General features: G+C 41.0%; 1 protein-coding gene across 1 annotated transcript in view; it reads left to right on the top strand.

Annotated features, from left to right (window-relative positions):
- Positions 1-445: 445 nt before the first annotated feature.
- Positions 446-21,246, top strand: part of st3gal4 (ST3 beta-galactoside alpha-2,3-sialyltransferase 4) — a 39,720-nt gene continuing 18,919 nt past the window's right edge. Inside the window, exons 1-7 of the mRNA XM_084466296.1 lie at positions 446-694; positions 16,582-16,642; positions 16,791-16,872; positions 17,317-17,406; positions 18,449-18,546; positions 18,944-19,004; positions 19,159-19,254. Of these exons, the coding sequence (XP_084322422.1) occupies positions 16,591-16,642; positions 16,791-16,872; positions 17,317-17,406; positions 18,449-18,546; positions 18,944-19,004; positions 19,159-19,254 (479 nt within the window). The 5' untranslated portion in view covers positions 446-694; positions 16,582-16,590. The remainder of the gene's footprint in view (positions 695-16,581; positions 16,643-16,790; positions 16,873-17,316; positions 17,407-18,448; positions 18,547-18,943; positions 19,005-19,158; positions 19,255-21,246) is intronic.

Below are 21,246 nucleotides of genomic sequence, written 5' to 3'. Positions count from 1 at the left end.
AAATTGTGAAAGGTCACGTGGATAGCCTATGATGTCACCCAGCGGCAGCAGCGCACTGAGCGCCGGTAAACGAGGCTACAAAGTACAAACTTTACTTCTATATTATTACTTTTAGACATTTTTATTTTCGAATAATTGATTCACATGTTAATGTTTAGTTGTTCATGTGTAATTTTACAAAGCATTGAAAATGTAAATGACCACTCAAAAGGGCACTTTGGTCCTTCAGAGGGAAAAGGGCAGGGGCTCGGGCACCCGTAGCCCCCCCCCCCCCCCCCCGCACGTGCCTGCATTCAGGCTACAAACATAAGACAGCTTATGCACATTGTTTTTATCTTCGTAAACTGTGACACAAATTGGTACTTCAGAATGGCGCAGATGCGCATGCGTCAAACAAGGAAGTAACGGTGGTCGTCGAGCTTGCTTCAGTTCTTGGAAATTCCGTTCTCCGCTGAAATACGTGACTGTCGACTTGACAGTCTCACCGCAATTAAGACATGATCTGGGTGTGTTCCCTTGAGATATAATGCGTTTACAACCGTTTCACCGCTTTGTGAGCGCCTCCCACGCAGTGCGCGCTAACAGACGCCTATTCGATGTGGATCACCCTCATCCCCGCCAACATGTTCATGATCTTATACGCGTCTTCTGCTGAAATTGCGCCGTGGATTCACCACTACTGACTATACGGCTGGTAAGCACGTTTTATACATGCATGCAAAGGCATTGGGCATTCGTAAATTCGTTTTCACTCTTGCTATTGGTACCTAATGATGGATGGATGATAGGCTAGATAGACAGATCTCAAGGTTGTGGGTAAAGTGTCAGTGAAAAGTTACAAAGGAATTAAGCAACGTTTGGAAACGCTTAGAGAACAGCCTGCAGCGCACTGGGGAATTACTCAGTAGTTTCAGGGTGTCATATTTTGTACTAACGGTGTACCAATTCAGTACTTACCAATAGTTAGTTAGGCTATATGTAGGTACTTGTGAACCAGATGTGAAGTTACGGAATACAGGGTAACAATTCGGGGTTATATTGTTGTTATTTTCTAACTACCTATCCTATTTGTCTAGGGTTAATTCGACCTACTGAGCAATAATCCGGACGTTTGGGAGGAATTAAGAGAGAATTTGTAGGCCTACAGTAGTTATTATTAGCCTAACTATGGGTACGGCAAGGCAAGGAATCTTTATTTATATAGCACTTTTCAATCAAGAGGCAGTGCTTCACATAGAAACATCGTACAATAAAATAAAAATAGATAAGTAAATGAAAACAAGGCAAAGTAACAAAGTAAAGTAAAAAAATGTAAAATAAAAGTAAAAATAAAAAAAATGCATTGTAGATGCAATGTATTTAAGATTACGCAGAAAGCTTAAGACTTTTACTTTATTGTTGCAGGGTAAATACGACCTACTGAGCAATAATACGGACGTTTGGGAGGAATTTAGAGAGACTCTATAGGCCTACTGTTGTTATTATTATCTAGGTTATTATTTATAATAACCTATTATTTATTTATTATTTACTAGCCAATAACATGGAAGCGCCGGTTAAACTCTTAGGCTCTTAAGGGTCTGGAGGGCTTATTTGATGTATGTACATGCCAACAAGACCCTGGGATACATTTTCGCCGGAATTACACTTTAATAGTTTGAAATATTCACCAAAAATCTCTAAAAAAATTGGTGGGCTTTTACTTATTACGGGTCATTATTTGTTGACATTTTGCATTAAAGCGAATCAGGATGAAATTAATAGTTTGAAATATTCACAAAAAATCAATAAAGATACATTTTCTCATTCTTACAGTCATAATCGGGTAACTAAACGAATAAGACCTCAACAGGTAAAATGCATGTAAACACCTTTATCCGATCTACTTCGCACAGAAATCGGCACGTGAAAGGACAAGCTAAATCGGATAAGAACACCTAGATAAGTCATTCATAGTCTGGTCTCTACCTGCATGTAAACAGCATCGTTTCGGAGTTCACGTTCTGCGCATGCTCGAGATCTTTTCCGGGGGCCATGAGCTGGAAGTAGAAGGAGACGGTATACGTGTTGTTGTCGCCGTCGGAAAACGAGAAACTGCGATTTATTTAGAAAGGTGGAGCAGAAGATAAAGGAAGCCTGTGAATTTAGTTACCCTCTATAAGAAGTGTATCCCTGGCCGCGGGAGCGTGCATGGCATGCAACTCTGCCATGTATACTCGGACAATTGCAGTTGTCCAATTGCGGAGCATATTTGAACTATGGCTTTAATTGGATTGAGCTGTGCATGTAAACGTACTGAATGTTGCAGCCTGCTGCTCTCGCACTGCTTGCCGCTCAAGCTGAGACGAGACGAGGATACTGTCACCAAATATCCTTTATTACCGTAATTTCCCGCATATAGGCCGCATCGTGGATAAACTGCAAGCCTTTAATTTATGTATAAAAAAAACAGAATTGTGCATAAGCTGCACCCATATATAGTCCGCACAAGTTTCAAATGGGCTAATTATGTAATGAATAGGCATATTAAACCCTTCAGCCAAGTGGTCACTGCAAATCAATGTTAAACTTGAACTTGCTTTTCCCCCTTAACGTTAAGACCGACTAGGCCTACTGCTTGGCACACGCACATTTTTGTGCAGGAGAACGGCGAGAGCACATCAAACGCGCGTAGCAGCTAAAGGACCTGTCTTTCTTTATTGTCTCAGAGTGTGTGTCACTGTTAAACATCTGACAATGAGCTAGTTTACCATGATAAGACCGCCATATGAATGTGGAAAAAATTAATTAAGACAGCGAGGATGCAGGGAGTTCAGCAAGGCTACAGTTGAAGATGAAGGTAAATCGGTGCTGATTTATTTTTAACGTCAACATTAGAGGAATTGACGTGTTCCCCGATGGACATATTTAACTCACAACTGTTTATGCTGAGACTGTTGCTTGCTTTTTGCTACCTGTCTGTGTGCGGGCTTTGCACACCGTCAAGGGAAAGAGGCGGTGGTTGAAAAATTAAAAATATTTTGCAGTCAAAATATTTTGACTGCTTATTAAGTTCACGAGTTTTTGCAAGTTTTTGAAATTATTGGAAGCGAGTCGAGCTGACCTCGCCTGCTGTACCGTATATGTAGGCCTACTGTATATTGGTGAAACACAACACTGCCAATGTGGCAGTTCCATGCGCAATGGGGATTTCTAAAGGTTACTGTACAGTGGAGGAGACGAGCGTCAGGAGCTGAACCAGCACTATGGTAGAGCTAAGAAGGCTCTACGAGCGCTTCAGACCAACCTTACCAACGAACGATGTAAGAAAGAAATTCCTAGCAAAGAACGAATAACCTAATCGTTTTCCCATGTATTGGCCGCACCCATGCATAAGCCGCATAGCTTACGGAATTTTGGAAAATTTGTGTATAAACTGCGGCTTATAGTCGGGAAATTATGGTAAATGCAGTCACTAAATGTTGGAGTAGTGGCAGAAGGTCATGTAGACCACAGTTCTGTGACTGAGGGTGTTGGTTGTCATCTTGAAGCTAAACAAATCTAGTCTGGAAATAAATATATTGTTTTATCAACATAATGTATTGTGTATTTATTATATTATCAGTAAGTAACAACTCAAAATGTAAAAAAGATTCGGGACAGTTCTAGATGTTTTTCGGGACGTTAACGGGACGGTGGTGAAAAAAGTTTTAACCCCTGGCAACAACTAATGTTGGTGTGATTTTTGGTCAATACTGTGTCCTATACTGTCCTCAACATAATACACCCGTAATATAGTGCAATTGTGTTGATAAATCCGATTGCGAGATTAATCAGATTGCAAAATCAAATATCAGGCAAATATCAAACCTGCTGCTAACTTTTACCTGCTAGGATTCACCCACCGCCCCGAGGTGACTCTCCTGTGACTCAGTGGTGTAACAGGTTGAATTTGTGAGAGTTAAAGTCTTCTGCCTGAAAATAGTGTTCAACCTACAGCATTACTTCCCCTCGAGATGCAAGCTTACCTTTGAGCTCTGTAAGCGGTCTCCTTTCATCCCAATACATAAATACAAACATAGCAAGATAGTGGGTTCTTCCATGTTTTGAGGCAAGCCAATCAAAACTAACTTCTCATGTAGGTCTCTGTAGTAATATGTCTCTGTATATATATCAGGCTGGTCTCATACAACATGAGTGTTATATCTTGGTATACAACATTTTCATAAGTAAGAGTCACGTGATTGGCTGGACAGAGATGGCGGCTTAAAGTTTAGCTCCTAGCCCAACCTTGTCAAATAGTTGTTTTAGTTGGTTCCAACTTCAATATTTTACCATTTTATGTTCGATAAAGGTAGTTAAAGCAGAATGTCAAGCAAAGGCAGACCTCAACGCAACGATATTGATGCCATTGCCGAGGCATTGCTGGAGAAGCAGAGAAGCTACTTCGAGCCGCGTCTTGCTCAGATTCAATAAGTGGGGATCGACAACGACGAGAAGCTAATTGCTATCCAAGCACAGCTAACATCTTTTACTGCAAGCCTTGGCTCTATCAGGTCTGATATGGACAACCTAAAAACTACCATGGAAAGTAACTCAAGCGTACTTGATAGCCATGGCCACGCTTTTCAAGAGCTGGAGGTGAAGCTAGTCGATATGGAGGACAGAAACCGAAGGTGCAATATTCGTGTCATTGGTTTGAAAGAGGGACTAGAAGGCTCTAATGCTATTCAATATCTCTCGCGCTCCTTGTCTGAGTGGTTCCCACAACTGGCGGATGTTCAGATCGATATTATGAGAGCTCACCGAATCTACAGTGATAGGCCTGGTTCAAAGAAGAATGTCACTACTAATCGCACGTTGATTTTCAACATGCTTCGCTACACAAGCAGGCAGGCGATTTTACAGGCTGTGCGGAAATCTCCTCTCATCATCGATGGTCGGAAAATTCGCTTCTCCCCAGATTACAGCAACCACACGGTCAAACGTCACCAAGCTTTTCATCAAGCTATGGATTTAGCACGAGCCAAGGCACTTGATTTTTTCCTGCTCTATCCGGCAACCCTGAAGATCAAAGAAGGCACCCAGTATAGGGCATTCACCTCCGCTGAGGATGCTGAGGACTTCGTGAACCGAGTTCCCTTTCATCCACCTGCTGCAACAGAGATGACCGACACATCGGATTCTACTACGGGAAACGCCTTGGAGGAAGAGCAGGATTAAAACATCTGGCTGATGAGCATGGACCTTCGGTTTGTCTTAATACCCTTGTTCTAGTGTTATTACACTGTTATCTGCTATGATTACAGAGACTGAATGCCATATCGAACTGTTTTCTATGGCCTAGGTTAGTTAACTGGCTGCTAGGCATAGCAGCTAGGTTAACCAGGCCATTACTGCCTGCAATTTTGTGCTTTTTGTTTTTGACGAGAAATGTTGTTTTATTTTAAAGTTAATTTAATGTGGAACCAGTTGCCGTTGCAACCAGGTACTTATGGGCTACGTGTTCCTTTGTACTGCCCTTTATCCATTCTGGATCACAGACCTACTTTGAGTGTTAGCCCTTTGGCTATGTTTCCCCCCCTTCGCCCGCTTTCCGTCTCGTCTGTTGTTACCTGTCTTATGTGTTTTGTGTTGTGAGGGACTTAACTTTGGATGCACTGTTGTTAGGAGTTAACGAGGTGGAGAGCGGTAGCACTATACTTCTCCACATATACTTTCATTTAGAGCGCAGCCTTTTTGATAATGGGTGATCTTTCATTTTTAATTTGGAATTGTGGTGGACTGAATGCCCCTCATAAACGAGCCAGCTCTCTGGGCTTACTAAAAAAGAGAAACGTTGACATTGCATTATTACAGGAGACGCATTTGCTACAGGCTGACACCGGCCGTTTAGCCAATAGATTCTATCACACAATCAGGGTGTCTGCGCATCGTTAAAAAGTCTTAAAAAGTCTTAAATTCATGTTTCTAATTTTAAGACCTTAAAAAGTCTTAAATTCGTTAAAAATGTCATATGCTGGTCTTAAATACTGTAACTCAAGGTCTTAAATTTGTCGATAGACACGTAATCAATATCAATAGAAAATGCGTTCGATAGAAGGTTTCGATCATTTTTTTCCCCGTTGGAAGTTAACGGAGCAGAGTCTAGCTCCGCTTTGAACCAGAGGTTGCGAAGCAATGTTGGTTGCGTGAACAAAGGCACGCGTCCTCTGATACCTGTGGAGAGCAACGTATGGAGCGACACGCCAATGGCCAATCATGTAACAGTATCATGTTTGGCTGCGCCATCTCGCATGTGTGTTTCATAACAGAAACAGCGCGTGAGAAACGAAAGATGAGTACCGCAACGAGTGAGGAAATTGTAAATAATATATATGAAGATAGTTCTTCTCAGATCTCAGGCGCCGCAGCCAGCTTTGGTTCATGACAGTACTGGACATATCTCCATGTCCCATTTCCCCCTTTGATGGCATTATCATTATTCTGTTTAATGTAGGCATTTTCGTTATAACATGGATAGCAAGCATAACAACATAGCGCTAATAGGCGCTAATCCCTAGTTAGCGAACATGCTAACTAGCGATCTTTAAAACATGGATGATGGTTCATGACAGTACTGGACATATTTCCATGTCCCAACAACAATGACATCTATATGTTCCATGTTCTAGGGAGTCCAGGTTTCATTCAGACTTATGTTTATATTTATTTGATCATGGTTGTGTTGACATTCCTTTTCCCTGTCTGCCTACAATCAGGGGAAGGTTAAGTTTAAAATAAAACTGTTTACGTTTATATTTTTCTCCTGGTCCTTTAAAGTTTTTTTTATCAATAATTATCGATATCGACCGATATGAAACACTTATATCGTGATACAGTTTTCAGCCATATCGCCCAGCCCTACGTTAAACTGCACTTGTACTTACAGCTTTTGAACCAGAGAGCACTGAGTATCACTTTATGTTCAATGAACAGACAAAAAGTCAACTTGAATGAGTCTCATTGAGTGACACACATGCTATGCTTGGGTTGTAATACAGCGGGATCCCCCCACCATTGCGTGCTTTAGGTCTTAAATTTCATTCAAGGTGGTATTAAAAAGGTCTTAAAAAGTCTTAAATTTGACTTGCTGAAACCTGCTGACAATTGCATCTTCCTCAGCGAGCACAAAAACAAAAGGAGTAGCCATTGTTGTCAAACAAAATCTCCCACTTAAAGTTCTGTCCTCTTGGTCGGATGATACAGGCAGGATTGTGATCTCCACGAGAATTCAATACTAGGAAAATTGCTCTAGTGTCGGCTTATGCGCCTAATGTTTTTGATGGCAACTTTTATAATACGCTCACCAATCAAATGTTGGAGTTAATGGACTGTTCTTTTATTGTTGGTGCGGATTTCAATGCTGTTTGGGACCCACAAGGATTATTCCTTTTTCTCAGGTAGACACAAGTCTTTTTCCAGAATAGATTTTCTTTTTGCATCCTTTGCATCCCTCATTTATTTAACTCAATTGATAAAGCAGTGCTACTCCCAATGGCACTATCTGACCATAAAGGGGTCCTCTGCTCCACCACCCTAGGTCGACTGTCTCAACGTGCTGTTAGACGGCGTTTCAATTCCTCTTTATTGAATAATGAATCCTATGTCGCACAGTTTATTGCAGAATTCCAGATATTTGCAGAAATTAATGTTGGCTCTGTAGAAGATCCAAGGATCTTGTGGGACGCGATAAAAGGTTTTATTAGGAGCAATACCATACTTTTCTGCTCAAATGCAAACAAAGCTAGGTCACTTCAACTGCAAAACCTCAAAGCTGAATTCACCAGATTAGACTCATTGATGCAAACAAGTTTTACTGATCAAATAGCTTTAGAACGATCACTAGTCAAGAAAGAAATAAACAACATTCTGAAATGGAAATCTGAATTTCTAATTCATAGAACGAGGCAGCATTATTATTTCCAGGGCGCTAGACCTAGTCATCTACTTGCCATGAGAATCAGGTCCAGTGACCACTTTTCAGATATTCCTACCATTAAATCTGCAGATGGCAATATCAGAACTGACCCTGTTGAAATAAATAAATCCTTTCATCCTTTAGATAAGACACACTGTGACAGATGGTTAGATCACCTTGACTTGCCTCAATTATCAGCAGAGGAATCAGCTGACTTAGACAATTTGATCACTCTAGAATAATTAAGAATGGCAGTACAGAGTATGCAAAGGGGAAAGTCACCAGGTTTTGATGGGATCCCCCCTGAATTTTATGTTACTTTTTGGGAATGGTTGGGTCCATTCCTTCTTGACATGATTAACTTCTCTATTGAGAAGGGTGAATTCTCAAGGGATGTTAACACTGCCTTGATATCCTTACTCTTGAAAAAGGATAAGGATCCCACAGAGTGCTCTAGCTATCGTCCTCTTAGCCTGTTAAACTCTGATTTAAAAGTCTTTGCAAAGCTCCTAGCCCGTCGTCTGGAGTCACATATGTCAAAATTAATAAATTCTGACCAAACAGGATTCATAAAAACAAGATTAGCAGCAGATAATGTTAGACGCCTTCTCCACATTGTTGATGCTTCGGAAGACAGTAAGACACCAATGTCACTTCTCTCTCTTGATGCAATGAAAGCTTTTGACAGACTTGAGTGGTCATTTTTATGGTCAGTCTTAGAGGTGATGGGCTTTGGTAACACTTTCATTGGCATGATTAAAGTTATGTATTCTAACCCTTCAGCCCGAGTCTTAACAGGACGCACCTTCTCCTCTTTATTTCCCGTTTCTAGATCTTCACGCCAAGGTTGCCCCCTTAGTCCTGCATTATTTGTCCTTTCTCTTGAGCCTCTGGCTCAAGCCATTCGCCAATCCACTGTGGTGTCACCGGTATGCATTCGAAATATGCAGCATCACCTCTCATTGTTTGCGGATGATGTTATGGTCTTTTTAGAAAATGCCTCTCAGTCTCTTCCTCACCTTCTATCCTTATGCGAGGAGTATGGAAGCCTATCAGGCTTCAAAATTAACTGGTCTGCATTACTCCATCTAAACGACTCTGCTTGCAATTCAATCATCTGCTAACATCCCCATTGTTAAACAGTTTAAATACTTAGGTATTGAGGTTTTTCCTTGTTTAAACCAGATTATTAAGCATAACTATTCTGTTGCTCGGAACAACATATTGAAAGATATGGAAAAATGGATGAGTCTCCCCATGTCTATTCAAGCCCGTATCTCTGTGGTTAAAATGAACGTTTTACCCAGGATTAATTTTGTGAGCTCTATGCTACCTCTTTCCCCTCCTTCTGATTATTGGCGCAAATTAGAGTCAGCAGTATCTAAATATATTTGGAATGGGAAACGGCCGAGACTTAAAAAGTCTACTCTACAGAGGAGGAAAGAGGATGGTGGTCTTTCAGTTCCCAATTTTAAACTTTATTTTTGGTCCTTTGTGTTAAGGCCTCTCCTTACATGGTTCGACCCAGATACCTCTGTGTGCTGGCGTGCTTTAGAAAGTGCTATGACAGAACCATGGTCACTCCATGATGTTCTTTTTGCCAATATCTCTAATAAACAGTGCCAGTTGCGCTTTGGCCCCATTATCTCTCATCTTATAAAAACTTGGAGATTGGTTGAAACATATTGCCATATACCATGCAATTGGCATACACTTTCTCCACTATTCAACAATAAAGCACTCCTGATTGGTGGGAGGCCTATAACAGCTCCACATTGGGAACAGAGGGGGGTTCATTATCTAAAAGACATTTTTAGCGAGACTGGCTTGTTACCTTTTTCCGACTTACAAAGTTCATTCAGTCTACCACGTTCCTCATTTTTCTTTTATCTTCAATTAAGATCAGCACTCAAGGCATATGGTGTCCCCTGGCAGAGATCTTTACCCATCCATCCTATCCGGAAATTATTTACAATGCAGCAAAAAACCAGCGGTATGCTATCCAAGCTTTATCAGTTTTTGGTGATACCTGGCCGCCTCAGCCTTCCTATTGAGAGGGTCTGGGAACGTGATTGCCCAGACCTGGACATTGATCTCGACTGGCATGATGTATGGTCTAACATTCCAGAAGTATCACGCAATCCAGACCATCAGCAGATTCACTACAATTTCATTCATAGGACATATCTCACCCCTGTGAAAATGCATCATATGAAAGTAATTACCAGTCCATTATGCACTTTCTGCCCACTAAAAGCTCAAGGTACATTTCTTCACATGTTCTGGGAATGCTCTCCTGTTTGTCAGTTTTGGAACAATATTGCATCCAAGTTATCTGCCTTGATTAATGATACTGTACCTGTAACTATCAGTGTTTTGATTCTAAATGATTTGTCAGCGCTTCAGCTCTCTAAAATTCAAAAACGTGCTACATTTGCCGGACTTACAGCCGCTAAGAGAATGATTGCAACCCATTGGAAACCACCTCATGACTTGTCTATTCGAGCATGGACCCTTTCCTTTTTGGATGTCATATATATGGAGATCTCTACAGCTCGTATAAATGGAGCATCAGAAAAGACTTTGGACACTTGGCTCAACATTGCTGAGTCTTTGAAAGATATGCTGTAGATGTGTGCTATAGCCTTCTTACTTCTATTTGCACATATGGTTGGTCCCTTATGTCTTATTATATGACTGTTCCTCCGTCAATGTTATTTGTTTGTTTATCTATGGGTGTGTTTGTGTATGTCTGTTTCTATATGACTTATTAGTAAGCTGCAGACATCATTCTTACTGTTGTGTTTTTATTATGTCTCCCTCCCCTTCCCTTCTTTCCTCCCTGTGTGTTTTTTGGTCCTGGGACACCTCTTTTTGTCTCAGCATATTGTTTGTAATTTGAAAGTGATTATTCTGAATAAAAACATTTGATCACAAAAAAAACATTTTCATAAGTAATAAAATTCCTACGAATGTCTAGTGCGCCTACGCAAACCCCAAGAGTACAGTATTGGCGCGTTTCCACCGAGCGGTGCGGTGCTGTTCGGTGCGGTATGGTTTGCGTTTTCACTGCCAAATGTGGACGGGGTCCCAAAATAAGCGGACTGAGCCGCGTTGAGCCGTACCTTCTTACCTACCTTATCTGTACTCCTCCATTGGGTTACCAAGCGGTCTGAAAGGGTGCCGAAAAGTTTGAGCTACACACACCGTCCGTTGATTTGCCAACCCAATCGTCACTTCCGTGCGACAGATCAAAACAAACAAACAGTTCCCGCAAGCAAATCTTTTTTTCATAGGATGGTAGGGGCAAGTACCTTTTTCGCCTCTGATTGGTTAGAAGGGCTCTCCTCAGATTGGTTATTTGATTTTGCGGCAGGCTGTCGGCTAGTCTGCAACCGACAGAAGTAAACAAACTCAATCCAACAGTGATACAGTAAGTGCTTAACCCTAACCCTAACCACTACTACCCTAACCCTAACCACTACTACTACCCTGACCCTAGGGGTGGGCGATATGACCTAAAATCTTTATCACAGTATTTTTTTCCATTTTTGTGGTGACGGTTTTATATCACGGTATTACAAAAATAAAACAGATATTCCATTTTAAGTCTAGTTTTACCTCTTTCCACTCTATTGACAATGTAGCAATACTTATCTTAAGAAAGACAGAAGAAGCCTTCCCCATAATGTAAGAAGTCAATTTAGTGTGATTCATTAATTCAGTCATAAGTACCAGCCATTCTGTTATTTTGAGTTAAGTGAACTCTAGCTTAGCAATGTGGATCTAGTAAAGAAATTGCCGCGATTGCTGGCCGGCGGAATTGTTGAGGGGGGGGGGAGGGGCGCCAATATACCAATTCCCCACACAGTGATATGATCGATAATAGAAAAAATGGTGAAACAAATTGCTGGTGTTGCCACCTTTGGCTAAAACAACACGACGGCATACCTTGCACAATATCGTAATTTGCTCTTTGTCCGCTGATTTATATCCGAACCAGCTCTAAATCACAGAAGTAGCTCCTTTTTTAGGAACCAACTTTTCTGTCTCGGTCACTCCACTCCGTTCAGATGTCGCACTCATTTTATTGAATAAATTCTGTTTTATCTTAGTTTTATCCTCATTTTAACAGTATACGCTCTTTATTGTTTACTTCGCGTTGCCGCCTTCACAGTGGCCTTGTGGGTAACGTAACGTCCTGTGCGTAATCAGTGTAGGTTTGTAATGATAGTTCATTAGTGTTGTGGCCATGGATGTTTTATAAAAAGTCTTTGCGCGCGTTATATTTTTTTCTCCGTATGCACTCTAAACCAAAACGTGTGGGTTTTTATGACGTCATGCCGGTATTGCAAACTACGATGCTTATGTAGCTGCCACCGCTATCACCATCTGGCTTATACCCGCCCTACTATAAGGGTACTGTCGGCAGTGGAAACGCGAGCTGTAACTGAGCTGCCCCTCCACCGCTCGGTGGAAACGCGCCATATATTAGCAATATTACGCATGTTTTGGCATTAAAATGCGTTTTGATCAACTGGGCGTGGCGTTTTCATTCTCATTTGCGTTTGAGGGAATGTAATCGGGGTAGGTTATATCCTGTTTAAGAAATAACCAAAATGCTATATTTTATTACACAACATGTATTTCAAACATTTTGAGCAATGAGCTACATATTTGTTCAAAACCCCCCTTGCCACCTAGTTATTGTATATATATTTAAGCAATAGATCACGACAAGCTGTGGTATACGGCCATTATACCACAGTTAAGGGGCGTTGTCCCCTTAACGACCCCCTTAACTGACCCCCTTAACTGTGGTATAATGACCGTATACCACTGACTGAAGTGATCTATTGCTTTTATAAAACGGTTACGTAAGTATGGCGAAATGAAAGTCATAAACACCCTCAATTTTGAAAAAGCGAGAAAGTCGGAAAAGCTTTTTTTTTTAACAAATACAAAAAAGTAGTCCCTCCTGGCTGCCTGCAAAGTGTACGGCGGTTGCTATGCAACACACTGTAGCGTCCTCCAGAGAGAAGGCTAGAGACAGTAGCTTGGTTCGCCGGCAATTTAGCTTACTATCGAGCAGTTCACTCACTGTGTGCCTATTGCTGTACAACATTTCCACCCTCTCCAGCAATCATCATGTTTTTAGGCTTCAGTGAACTATGCTATTGCTTTTATATATAAATAAAAAACAGTTCAAGTTAGGCGCGGAGTGATACTGGACTCTGTAAACTGAACGGGCGTCATAGCTGTGTGTATACACTCATTATACAACAGTTGGGAACCAATCAGATCGCTTGATTTAAGCCACCCGTTTTATAAATCCATATAGACCTCGCCTCCGAGGCGCCGGTTCCCTCGGTCAAATGTCTATGAGAAATAACATGGGGTTTTTGAATGATCGTACATAACAAACTGTAGGTGGCGAAGAAGTAAAGACTGGGTCATGTTTTGAACTACACACTTGGGAGAGTCGTAACGTCCGAAGTCTGCGCAGATCTGCGTTAGCATATTGCTACTTCATAATAGTTAACTACTTTAACGGCACCGACAATCCAAAACTTCAGTGGAAACTAGATGGAAAAAGTGTGTAGTTCAAAACGTATATACACTTATATACACAAAGTCCTGATGCCCCCTCCCCCAAATTAAGTTTTACTAGCAGGCAGCTAGAATCATATAGCCATTTTGTAATGTCATGACGTCTTGGGCTAACTAGCCTATATGCCATAGGTTATTAGGTACACTTTATTTATCCTTTAACCTCATCATTTGAAAGTGTAGCCTATTGTCTGCTCTTGCTTTGGGTTGTCTCGTTGTCTTGTTTTAGCAACGATAACGGAGGTAGTTAAGAATGGGGTTTGCCGCATCTCCATTAGTGGTGGCTTGTTCGCGAACGAATCAGTTTGAACGAACGACTCTTTAAAACGAACGAACCGACCTGATTGGCCGCTCTCGTTCGTTGTTGTTTGTCTCGTTCGTTCTCTGAGACTCGACTCCCAGCTCCACCGCGAGTCGCCGTTCGTTCACTGACTGTGTTTAGCGGTGAAGACTCGAGGACTGAGAAGTCACGAGAGTCAGCCAGGCAACAACATCCCGATTCCGAACATGAAGTTAGAACATGAAACTTAGTTAATGTTGTGTTGATTGATGACCGTTTGCACCATTGCATGATCGTGATTCGTTTGAGAATGAGAACGAGGGAGGAGCTGAGTCTGACCGACTCGGCTGAGAACGTGCATTCGCGATTTGTTTGAACCAGAACGAGCTGAGTCTGACCGACTCAGTGACTGAGAATCATGATTCACCGCTACCGGAAATGTGAACGAACGAATGAACGACTCTTCTTGGCGAACTGACCGACGCAAACTGATTCATTCAAACGAATCATTAAATCCACCACTAATCTCCATCCAGATAAAAAAGTCTCACCGTAAGCAAGGGGCGAAGCTGTGTGGACTGAACCATTTTGTGTTTTGAAAGGGGTGTTCACAGAGTAGTCACAGAAGAAGTCTTTACTTTAACAATTTAACAATATTATACCAATTTATTAAACTAATACTCTAAGCTTGCATTTAGATCAATATTCATCATGACATTTAGTTATGTTATTAAACAACAATCAAAGAATACTTTAAAAAAATCGAAACTTCCCATGGGCCCCCCTCTGCCTTGGGCCCCCCCAAGCCTGTCCCCCTTACACCCCAAGTCCATCGGCCCTGAGTATGTGCTCTGTTGTACATCACATCGGTCTGCTTTAGTTTATTCAGCTATAGCCTACTATCACTATACTATTCATTTATGTTCTGACAGACATTTTAAATGCTGTGAAAGGGGTTGAAGAGCTGCTTCCATTGAGCAATACTGAGGTTTAGGAAATAAGTTTCTACTAATGATTAATTGCAGCCATAATATATTACATTAGGTTTTCTTTGAAGTTGTATTCCTTGTCTTGGAAGGGTCTAAGTTGAGCGACTGGAAATTATTAACCACCATTTCTCAAAGCATAGTTGGACTGAGTAGTAATTAAGAACATGTTTATTTTCAAAGCAGTGAGCAAGAAACTATTTAACTATATCACATAAAACATTGTGATTTGTAGGAAGCAAATATAAAGTAATGCAATGGTATAAAATAACATTTGTATGTATTCAATTTGAATACAAATCTATTCGACTTCCCCTTTCTAGGGAAAAGGTGGTTTTGAATACGGCATTTCAGAATGTTAGTAAACAATAGCCGTAACGACACTTCTGGGTGGCAGAACGTGAGCGGCTACCACTGACCTGAAGCCATCCAGCCGGCTGTAAACATAGTCACATAGTCAAAAAACATTTTTGTTGATCTGAAGTTGAAACGATGACGAAAACTATATTAATATAATATATTATATAATATATAACATAATATATATTCATACATATATATATATATATATATATATATATATATATAGACATCCCGTAGCACCCCGCAAGAAGAAAATCATTAATTCAAGCCATTTACTCTGTTTTCTCGATCGTGGAAGGGTTTGTTTATAGTGGTGCCATCCGAGAACGCATCGGCTTTTGCCACCCAGAAGAACATAGTGTGAGGTCATGGTGAATTGTCGTATATGCATTTTAATGATAGTTTCAGTCGTTTCATTTTAGATCTCCCATTCGATATTGGTATATATACATATAAAAAAGTTTCCTTCATTTCCTAGGAAATGTCTGCTAAAAGCCTTTTTGGAAGGATCAAAATACATAGCTTTTTCTGCCTCAGCGAAAGATATTGCATTGTACTCAGCACTTTGTGTAACAACACTGAGGAACAAGATGTCCAATGTAATGTCTTGCAAACCTAAAAGTCAGCCTGCAGTCCAGCCTAGTGACTTCTTCTATGCAGCAACAATTGGCCCATTGCATGATTGTTAAAGGAGGGGCATGTTGCAAATGTTCATGTGATGTGTACTTAATTTAGATGTGCCTTACGTGCAAACATGGGATGGCTATTAAATTATCTTTAATCCGGTTGACATCCATGGGTTAATGGTTAAAGAGTTGGACCGATAACCGGGCGTGGCTGGTTTGAACCCCGACCGGTAGGCAAAAATATGGACGGGGGAGTGGTTGTGAAACACTCTCCTACGTCTGCATCCACGGATGAGGTGCGTGCACCTTGAGCAAGGTGGATGTAGCTCCCTGGTCGCTGCACTGTGGCTCCCGGATGGGTCAAAAGCAGAGGAAGAATTTCACCAAAAAAGGGACAATAAAGGGTAACTTAACTTAATGTTCTTTAAGAAAGGGTAGGACAATATTTGAGGGGGAGGGTTGTTTTCGTTGGATACTTTCTGTCTGGCTTCTCCAAGTTGCCTATGCTTGCTATAAACCCACTGACCATAATCAGCTTCCCCTTTTTTTCCAATTCCAGCCTCTCTTTCTCATTTGCTATACATAATTATATATATAATTATATACATCATTTTCACTTCCTTTCTTTCACACATGCAGCCACACAACCGCACATACCACACCCATTTTCACACTATACCCTGTAACCTTTGTGTATAGCTGCTCAAACATGGATTTTATCAACCTTGTGGTTAGCTTCAGCAAGTTGAATGTTTTATGTCTTGCTTTTGTCAACAGATCATCATCATGCACAGTGATCTTCAGAGCCTGCAGCATGTGAAGACGTTGAAGACGAAAAGTAAGCTCCTTTCCCCAATGCCACATTCAAAGTTCTCATATAATAACCAAAAGGAACATTCAAAGGCTATATTTAATAATCATGTTGAAGAATGTTGATTGTTAACATGCTGGTAACATGCTGGCCTATGCACGTCTTTTTTCCGTAGAATTGTGGTTCAGGCTACTACTGGTGTTCCTGTTCTTCATTTCCTTTGTTACTTACTACTGCTCCTATGCTGTTATATCGAGGTAAACAAACAACCTGTCAGCGCCGGGAACAAGTTTTTTTTAATTTGAAATATTCCTTGATATTATATTATCACCTTACCTTGGGGGAAAACTTTCCCTGAAAGGTTCTGGGATAGTTATTATCCATAGACTAAGAAAGATAGCTGAATCCTAAAGCCGATATCTGTTCATTAGTTAGCTTTATCTGAATACATTGTATTCAGATAAATAAAAGTGTCTCATAGTCTGACTAAAGATCAAAATTGAAGACCACGTTGAGTAAGCAGGAAAGAACCCATGACTGTGTCATGGGCCTCAATGACTCAATCCACTGGGTGGATTGAGTCATGGGTGGATAATAGCTTCAACATGGTTATTCTACAAAGCAGCGAAAACGTTTCACAGGTTTAAATAGTGAATTGTGAGCTCTTTTGAACTGCATCTTGAATGTCTTTTTTATTTCAGCTACGAAAGCTGGGAAACGTCTCCAAACAGCAGCATGTTGCCTTGCGACGGCTTGCACATGCAGCACAAGTGGGAGAGCCTCAATCTAAAGTGAGTGAGTCATGGCATGTGGGGGATTGGCTTATTGGGAGAGCCTAGGCCAGAGTTTCTATTGGAAGCCAAGGTGCCAGCCTCCAGCTCTCTCTCTCTCTCTCTCTCTCTCTCTCTCTCTCTCTCTCTCTCTCTCTCTCTCTCTCTCTCTCTCTCTCTCTCTCTCTCTCTCTCTCTCTCTCTCTCTCTCTCTCTCTCTCTCTCTCTAACAAACTGGTGATTAGCTGGAGGAGGTATTTATTAGCATTCCTACAGGGGTGTTTGTTTATACAAAAATACCTTCTGCACCTGACCTTAGACCTGACAAGAAGTAACACGTACAACAGTTTGAATCATGTAGCTTTAACCTGAGAGTTTGGTTACACTTATATAATGCTGATTTGTAAAACAGGTGTCTTAAATCAAGCAATCTGATTGGTTCCCAACTGTTGTATATTAAGCGTATACACACAGCTATGACGCCTGTTCAGTTTACAGAGTTCAGTATCACTCCACGCCTAACTTGAACTGTTGTTTAGTTATATATAAAAGCAATAGCATAGTTCACTGAAGGACGCTACAGTGTGTTGCATAGCAACCGCCGTACACTTTGCAGGCAGCCAGGAGGGACTACTTTTTTGTATTTGTTAAAAGAAAATGCTTTTCCGACTTTCTCACTTTTTCAAAATTGTGGTCTATGACCACAGTTAAGGGGGTCGCCGTCCCTCCGCTGCGCGTTGGGACGGACAACGCCCCTTAACTGTGGTATAATGAGTGTATACCACAGCCTGTCGTGATCTATTGCTTAAACAAACCATGACTGCTAAAAGACTAAGTTAAGCAAGGTAGATCAATTAGATCAATTCATATATATATATATATGAATTGATATATGTATATTGATATATACATATATATATGCACATTTTATATTGCATTGCTATGGCACAAAATGGGTTCCATGTCACAAAAGAATGCCGTTATGTGAACTTCTCTATAAAGTTCAACCATGTTCTCTACCATGAAATGATTGCTAATACCTAGCCTTACCTTTCCTTTGCAGCATTAGCAGGCTGTCACATCTCTTTTTAAAAGTGGGGGATTTCTTCTGGAAAGAATATCCATCTGATCAGGCTTTACCCTATGGCATTAAGGGCAGTGGTAAGCCAGCTGTGCTTCATCCTCATGTCTGTGTGCTTGATTTGCTGCGCAAATCTTCTGATGCTCATATCGTGACTGGCTGTACGTTGTGCATGATGAGTGACATGATTTGTTCGGTTTATGTCTACTATGTCTAACTATTTGAGGCAACTATTTTTGCATTGCTGTTTAATATTTTCCTAATCTAGACTTAAATATAGCCGTATACCAAAATAAGCAGAAATGTACTTTTGGATACAAATATGTGAATTTAAAAATTCCTAAATTAAATGTATTTGTTTTGTTTGTCTACAATGTGGAATTTAAATAATTAAACTATAGGTAACCTAAATTGACCTAAATTGAGCAAACATTTTATTTTGTGAACACTTTAATAATAAATATTGTTTTACCCTAGAGCAACTGCTGCTGAAAATTCTTACAGTTATCAACCAAAAAGTGCCAGAAGACATTGTAAAGTAAGTATGAGTATGAGAACTCATAATTGGCATATTTAAATTTAATAAGAATAGAATAGAAAATAAGAATATTAAGTTATTATTTTTGATGAACAAAATAACAAGTGTGTGTGGTTGATAAACTTACCATTGTGTTTTACCTGTGCTTCAACAGCATGGAATGCAGAACCTGTGTCGTCGTCGGGAATGGGTTTTCCATTAAAAACACTTCTCTGGGGGGTGTGATCGACAAGTACGATGTTATCATCCGGTAAGCAGAGGCAGTCTTGGGAAACGTTGTACCCATGCTATAATGCTACATTATCATTATATAGGGCTTGTATATTGTTATGTCACGACTTCCTCCATCAGAATAGCATCAGAATTTTATCTGAAGTTATGGTTACTGCTCATTCTGCAAACTGTAGGGGGTCAAAAGTGCAAAGGAAAGAGCAGATTAAGAGCAGCTAGATTAAGCAGCCAGATTAAGAGCAGCCTAACCAAAAGGGAATTTTTTTTTGTCTAAGAAATGTGTTAAGCATAGCTCTCGTTGCGACTGCATGGCCATTTCACTGTATCGATCTTATTCAGTAAATATCCCCCTACTATTTCTGTCTAAATCAAGAGGTACGTTGTTCACTTCAGGCTGATTGTTAGTCTTCTATATGGTAGTGGTAGCATAATTGACTATTTTCTAGTTGTAATTGAATCTGTTGGAGTGTGTGTGGATGATGGCTGGTTTAAGCAGCCTCACTTGGCCTGAGTCAGACTGATTGGTCTCTAGGGCTGGGTGAGGCTGCACACCTGTTGTAATAAGTACATTGAGCAATCAGTATACATAGGTTAAACCAGCCATCTCCACAACTCATTGGAGATCTCCTCTATAGCAACCAAGCCTAGAAAATGTCCCATAGGTGGAGTGTATTATTGTCATTGTTACACTGGCTTTTGTGTGTCAACTGTGCCCTATTACGAACCTCGATTAGTGGGTTAGCGAGGTATGTTGCACTCAAAGCCTGGGTTAGCTGTGACACGAAAGTTGATCTCTTTTAGCATCGCTGTATCACCATGGTGACTTATGCTGTCAACCAAACCTGGTTGGGAGGAGGTTATCGGCTAAGACTTTTGGGTTAGATCGGTGTGCGCAGCTTCCTAGCCCCTCCTTTGACAATGGCGTCACCATTTATGGGCGTTCCCGTGGATCTCGGAGCCCATATCGTACAGGGGTCTCTCTGACAGAGGGTCTTTCGGGACAGATCCGATCCCTTGGCATTGCCTGAAAAGATTCTTTATGAGATATACAGGTTCTCATCAGAGGGTATTCAGTATTTGATCGTCCTTGTTTGACCTTATGTAGGTAATGCTACACAACGAAGCCGCTCGGAAGAACAGCTCTGAGATTCAGAAGCTCTTACCTGTCTTTACGTAAACCTTCCCTTCCTCCGAAATAAGAGCGTTCAGGAAAGCGTTCAGGCCCCTCAGAAGTGCGTAGGCTATGACATAAAATCGTTCTTGAGACTAGACTTCATAACAACAAGTATGGATGCCCGCAGGGGCCTCTTTGCGCTTCTTTGTTGAATCAGATGAATCAGTTATTAGAACTGCTTGCGATGGTTGAACATGAGCGAGAATTTATCAGGGGGTTGTTTATAATTGTAAGCAATGTATCGTAATGAAAATGTTAGAATGGGTTCACGTTCACCTCTTAATGCATGCTGCAAGTTCACTTTAGTCTATCAATGTAATGACAGCGAAATGGACTATATACTACTATCTATTGTTGTGACGTGAACTTGGAGGACTCGGGTTGCTTTACTTCCGCACGAAACTCTGAGCGAAAACTCAGACCCAACATAGTGTTAAAAGCACTTTCCTCCGAGCATAAGGTCTGAATCTTCGAAGCTCCCGGAAACTCTGGCGTTTTGAAGGCGGCATTAAGCCGGCCACACACCGGCGCCAAAGCGCCGTGTCAAACCCAACGCCCCCATTATTTCCGACGTACTGCCCCACACCGGTGGTGGCTAGACGCGCGCCAGTGCTCAGAGTGCCGCCCCGCTATCCTTCACGCCACTGTCCTATTGCCTTGTGTCACCGCCCCTGGAAAAACACTTTTTTAAAGCTGTTTCGTACATCCCAGCTTGATACAAGGTCCTGTGCATATGGAGATTGTTGATACAGTAGATGAATGATTCCACAATGCAAAAAGAATGAGCAATGGCTGTAAATGTACATATTTAATTTTTTATTATTTTAATTTTTTTAA

Source organism: Micromesistius poutassou, assembly GCF_964030765.1.
Source record: "Micromesistius poutassou genome assembly, chromosome: 4".
NCBI lineage: Eukaryota > Metazoa > Chordata > Actinopteri > Gadiformes > Gadidae > Micromesistius > Micromesistius poutassou.
This window is presented reverse-complemented; position numbering and strand designations above follow the sequence as displayed.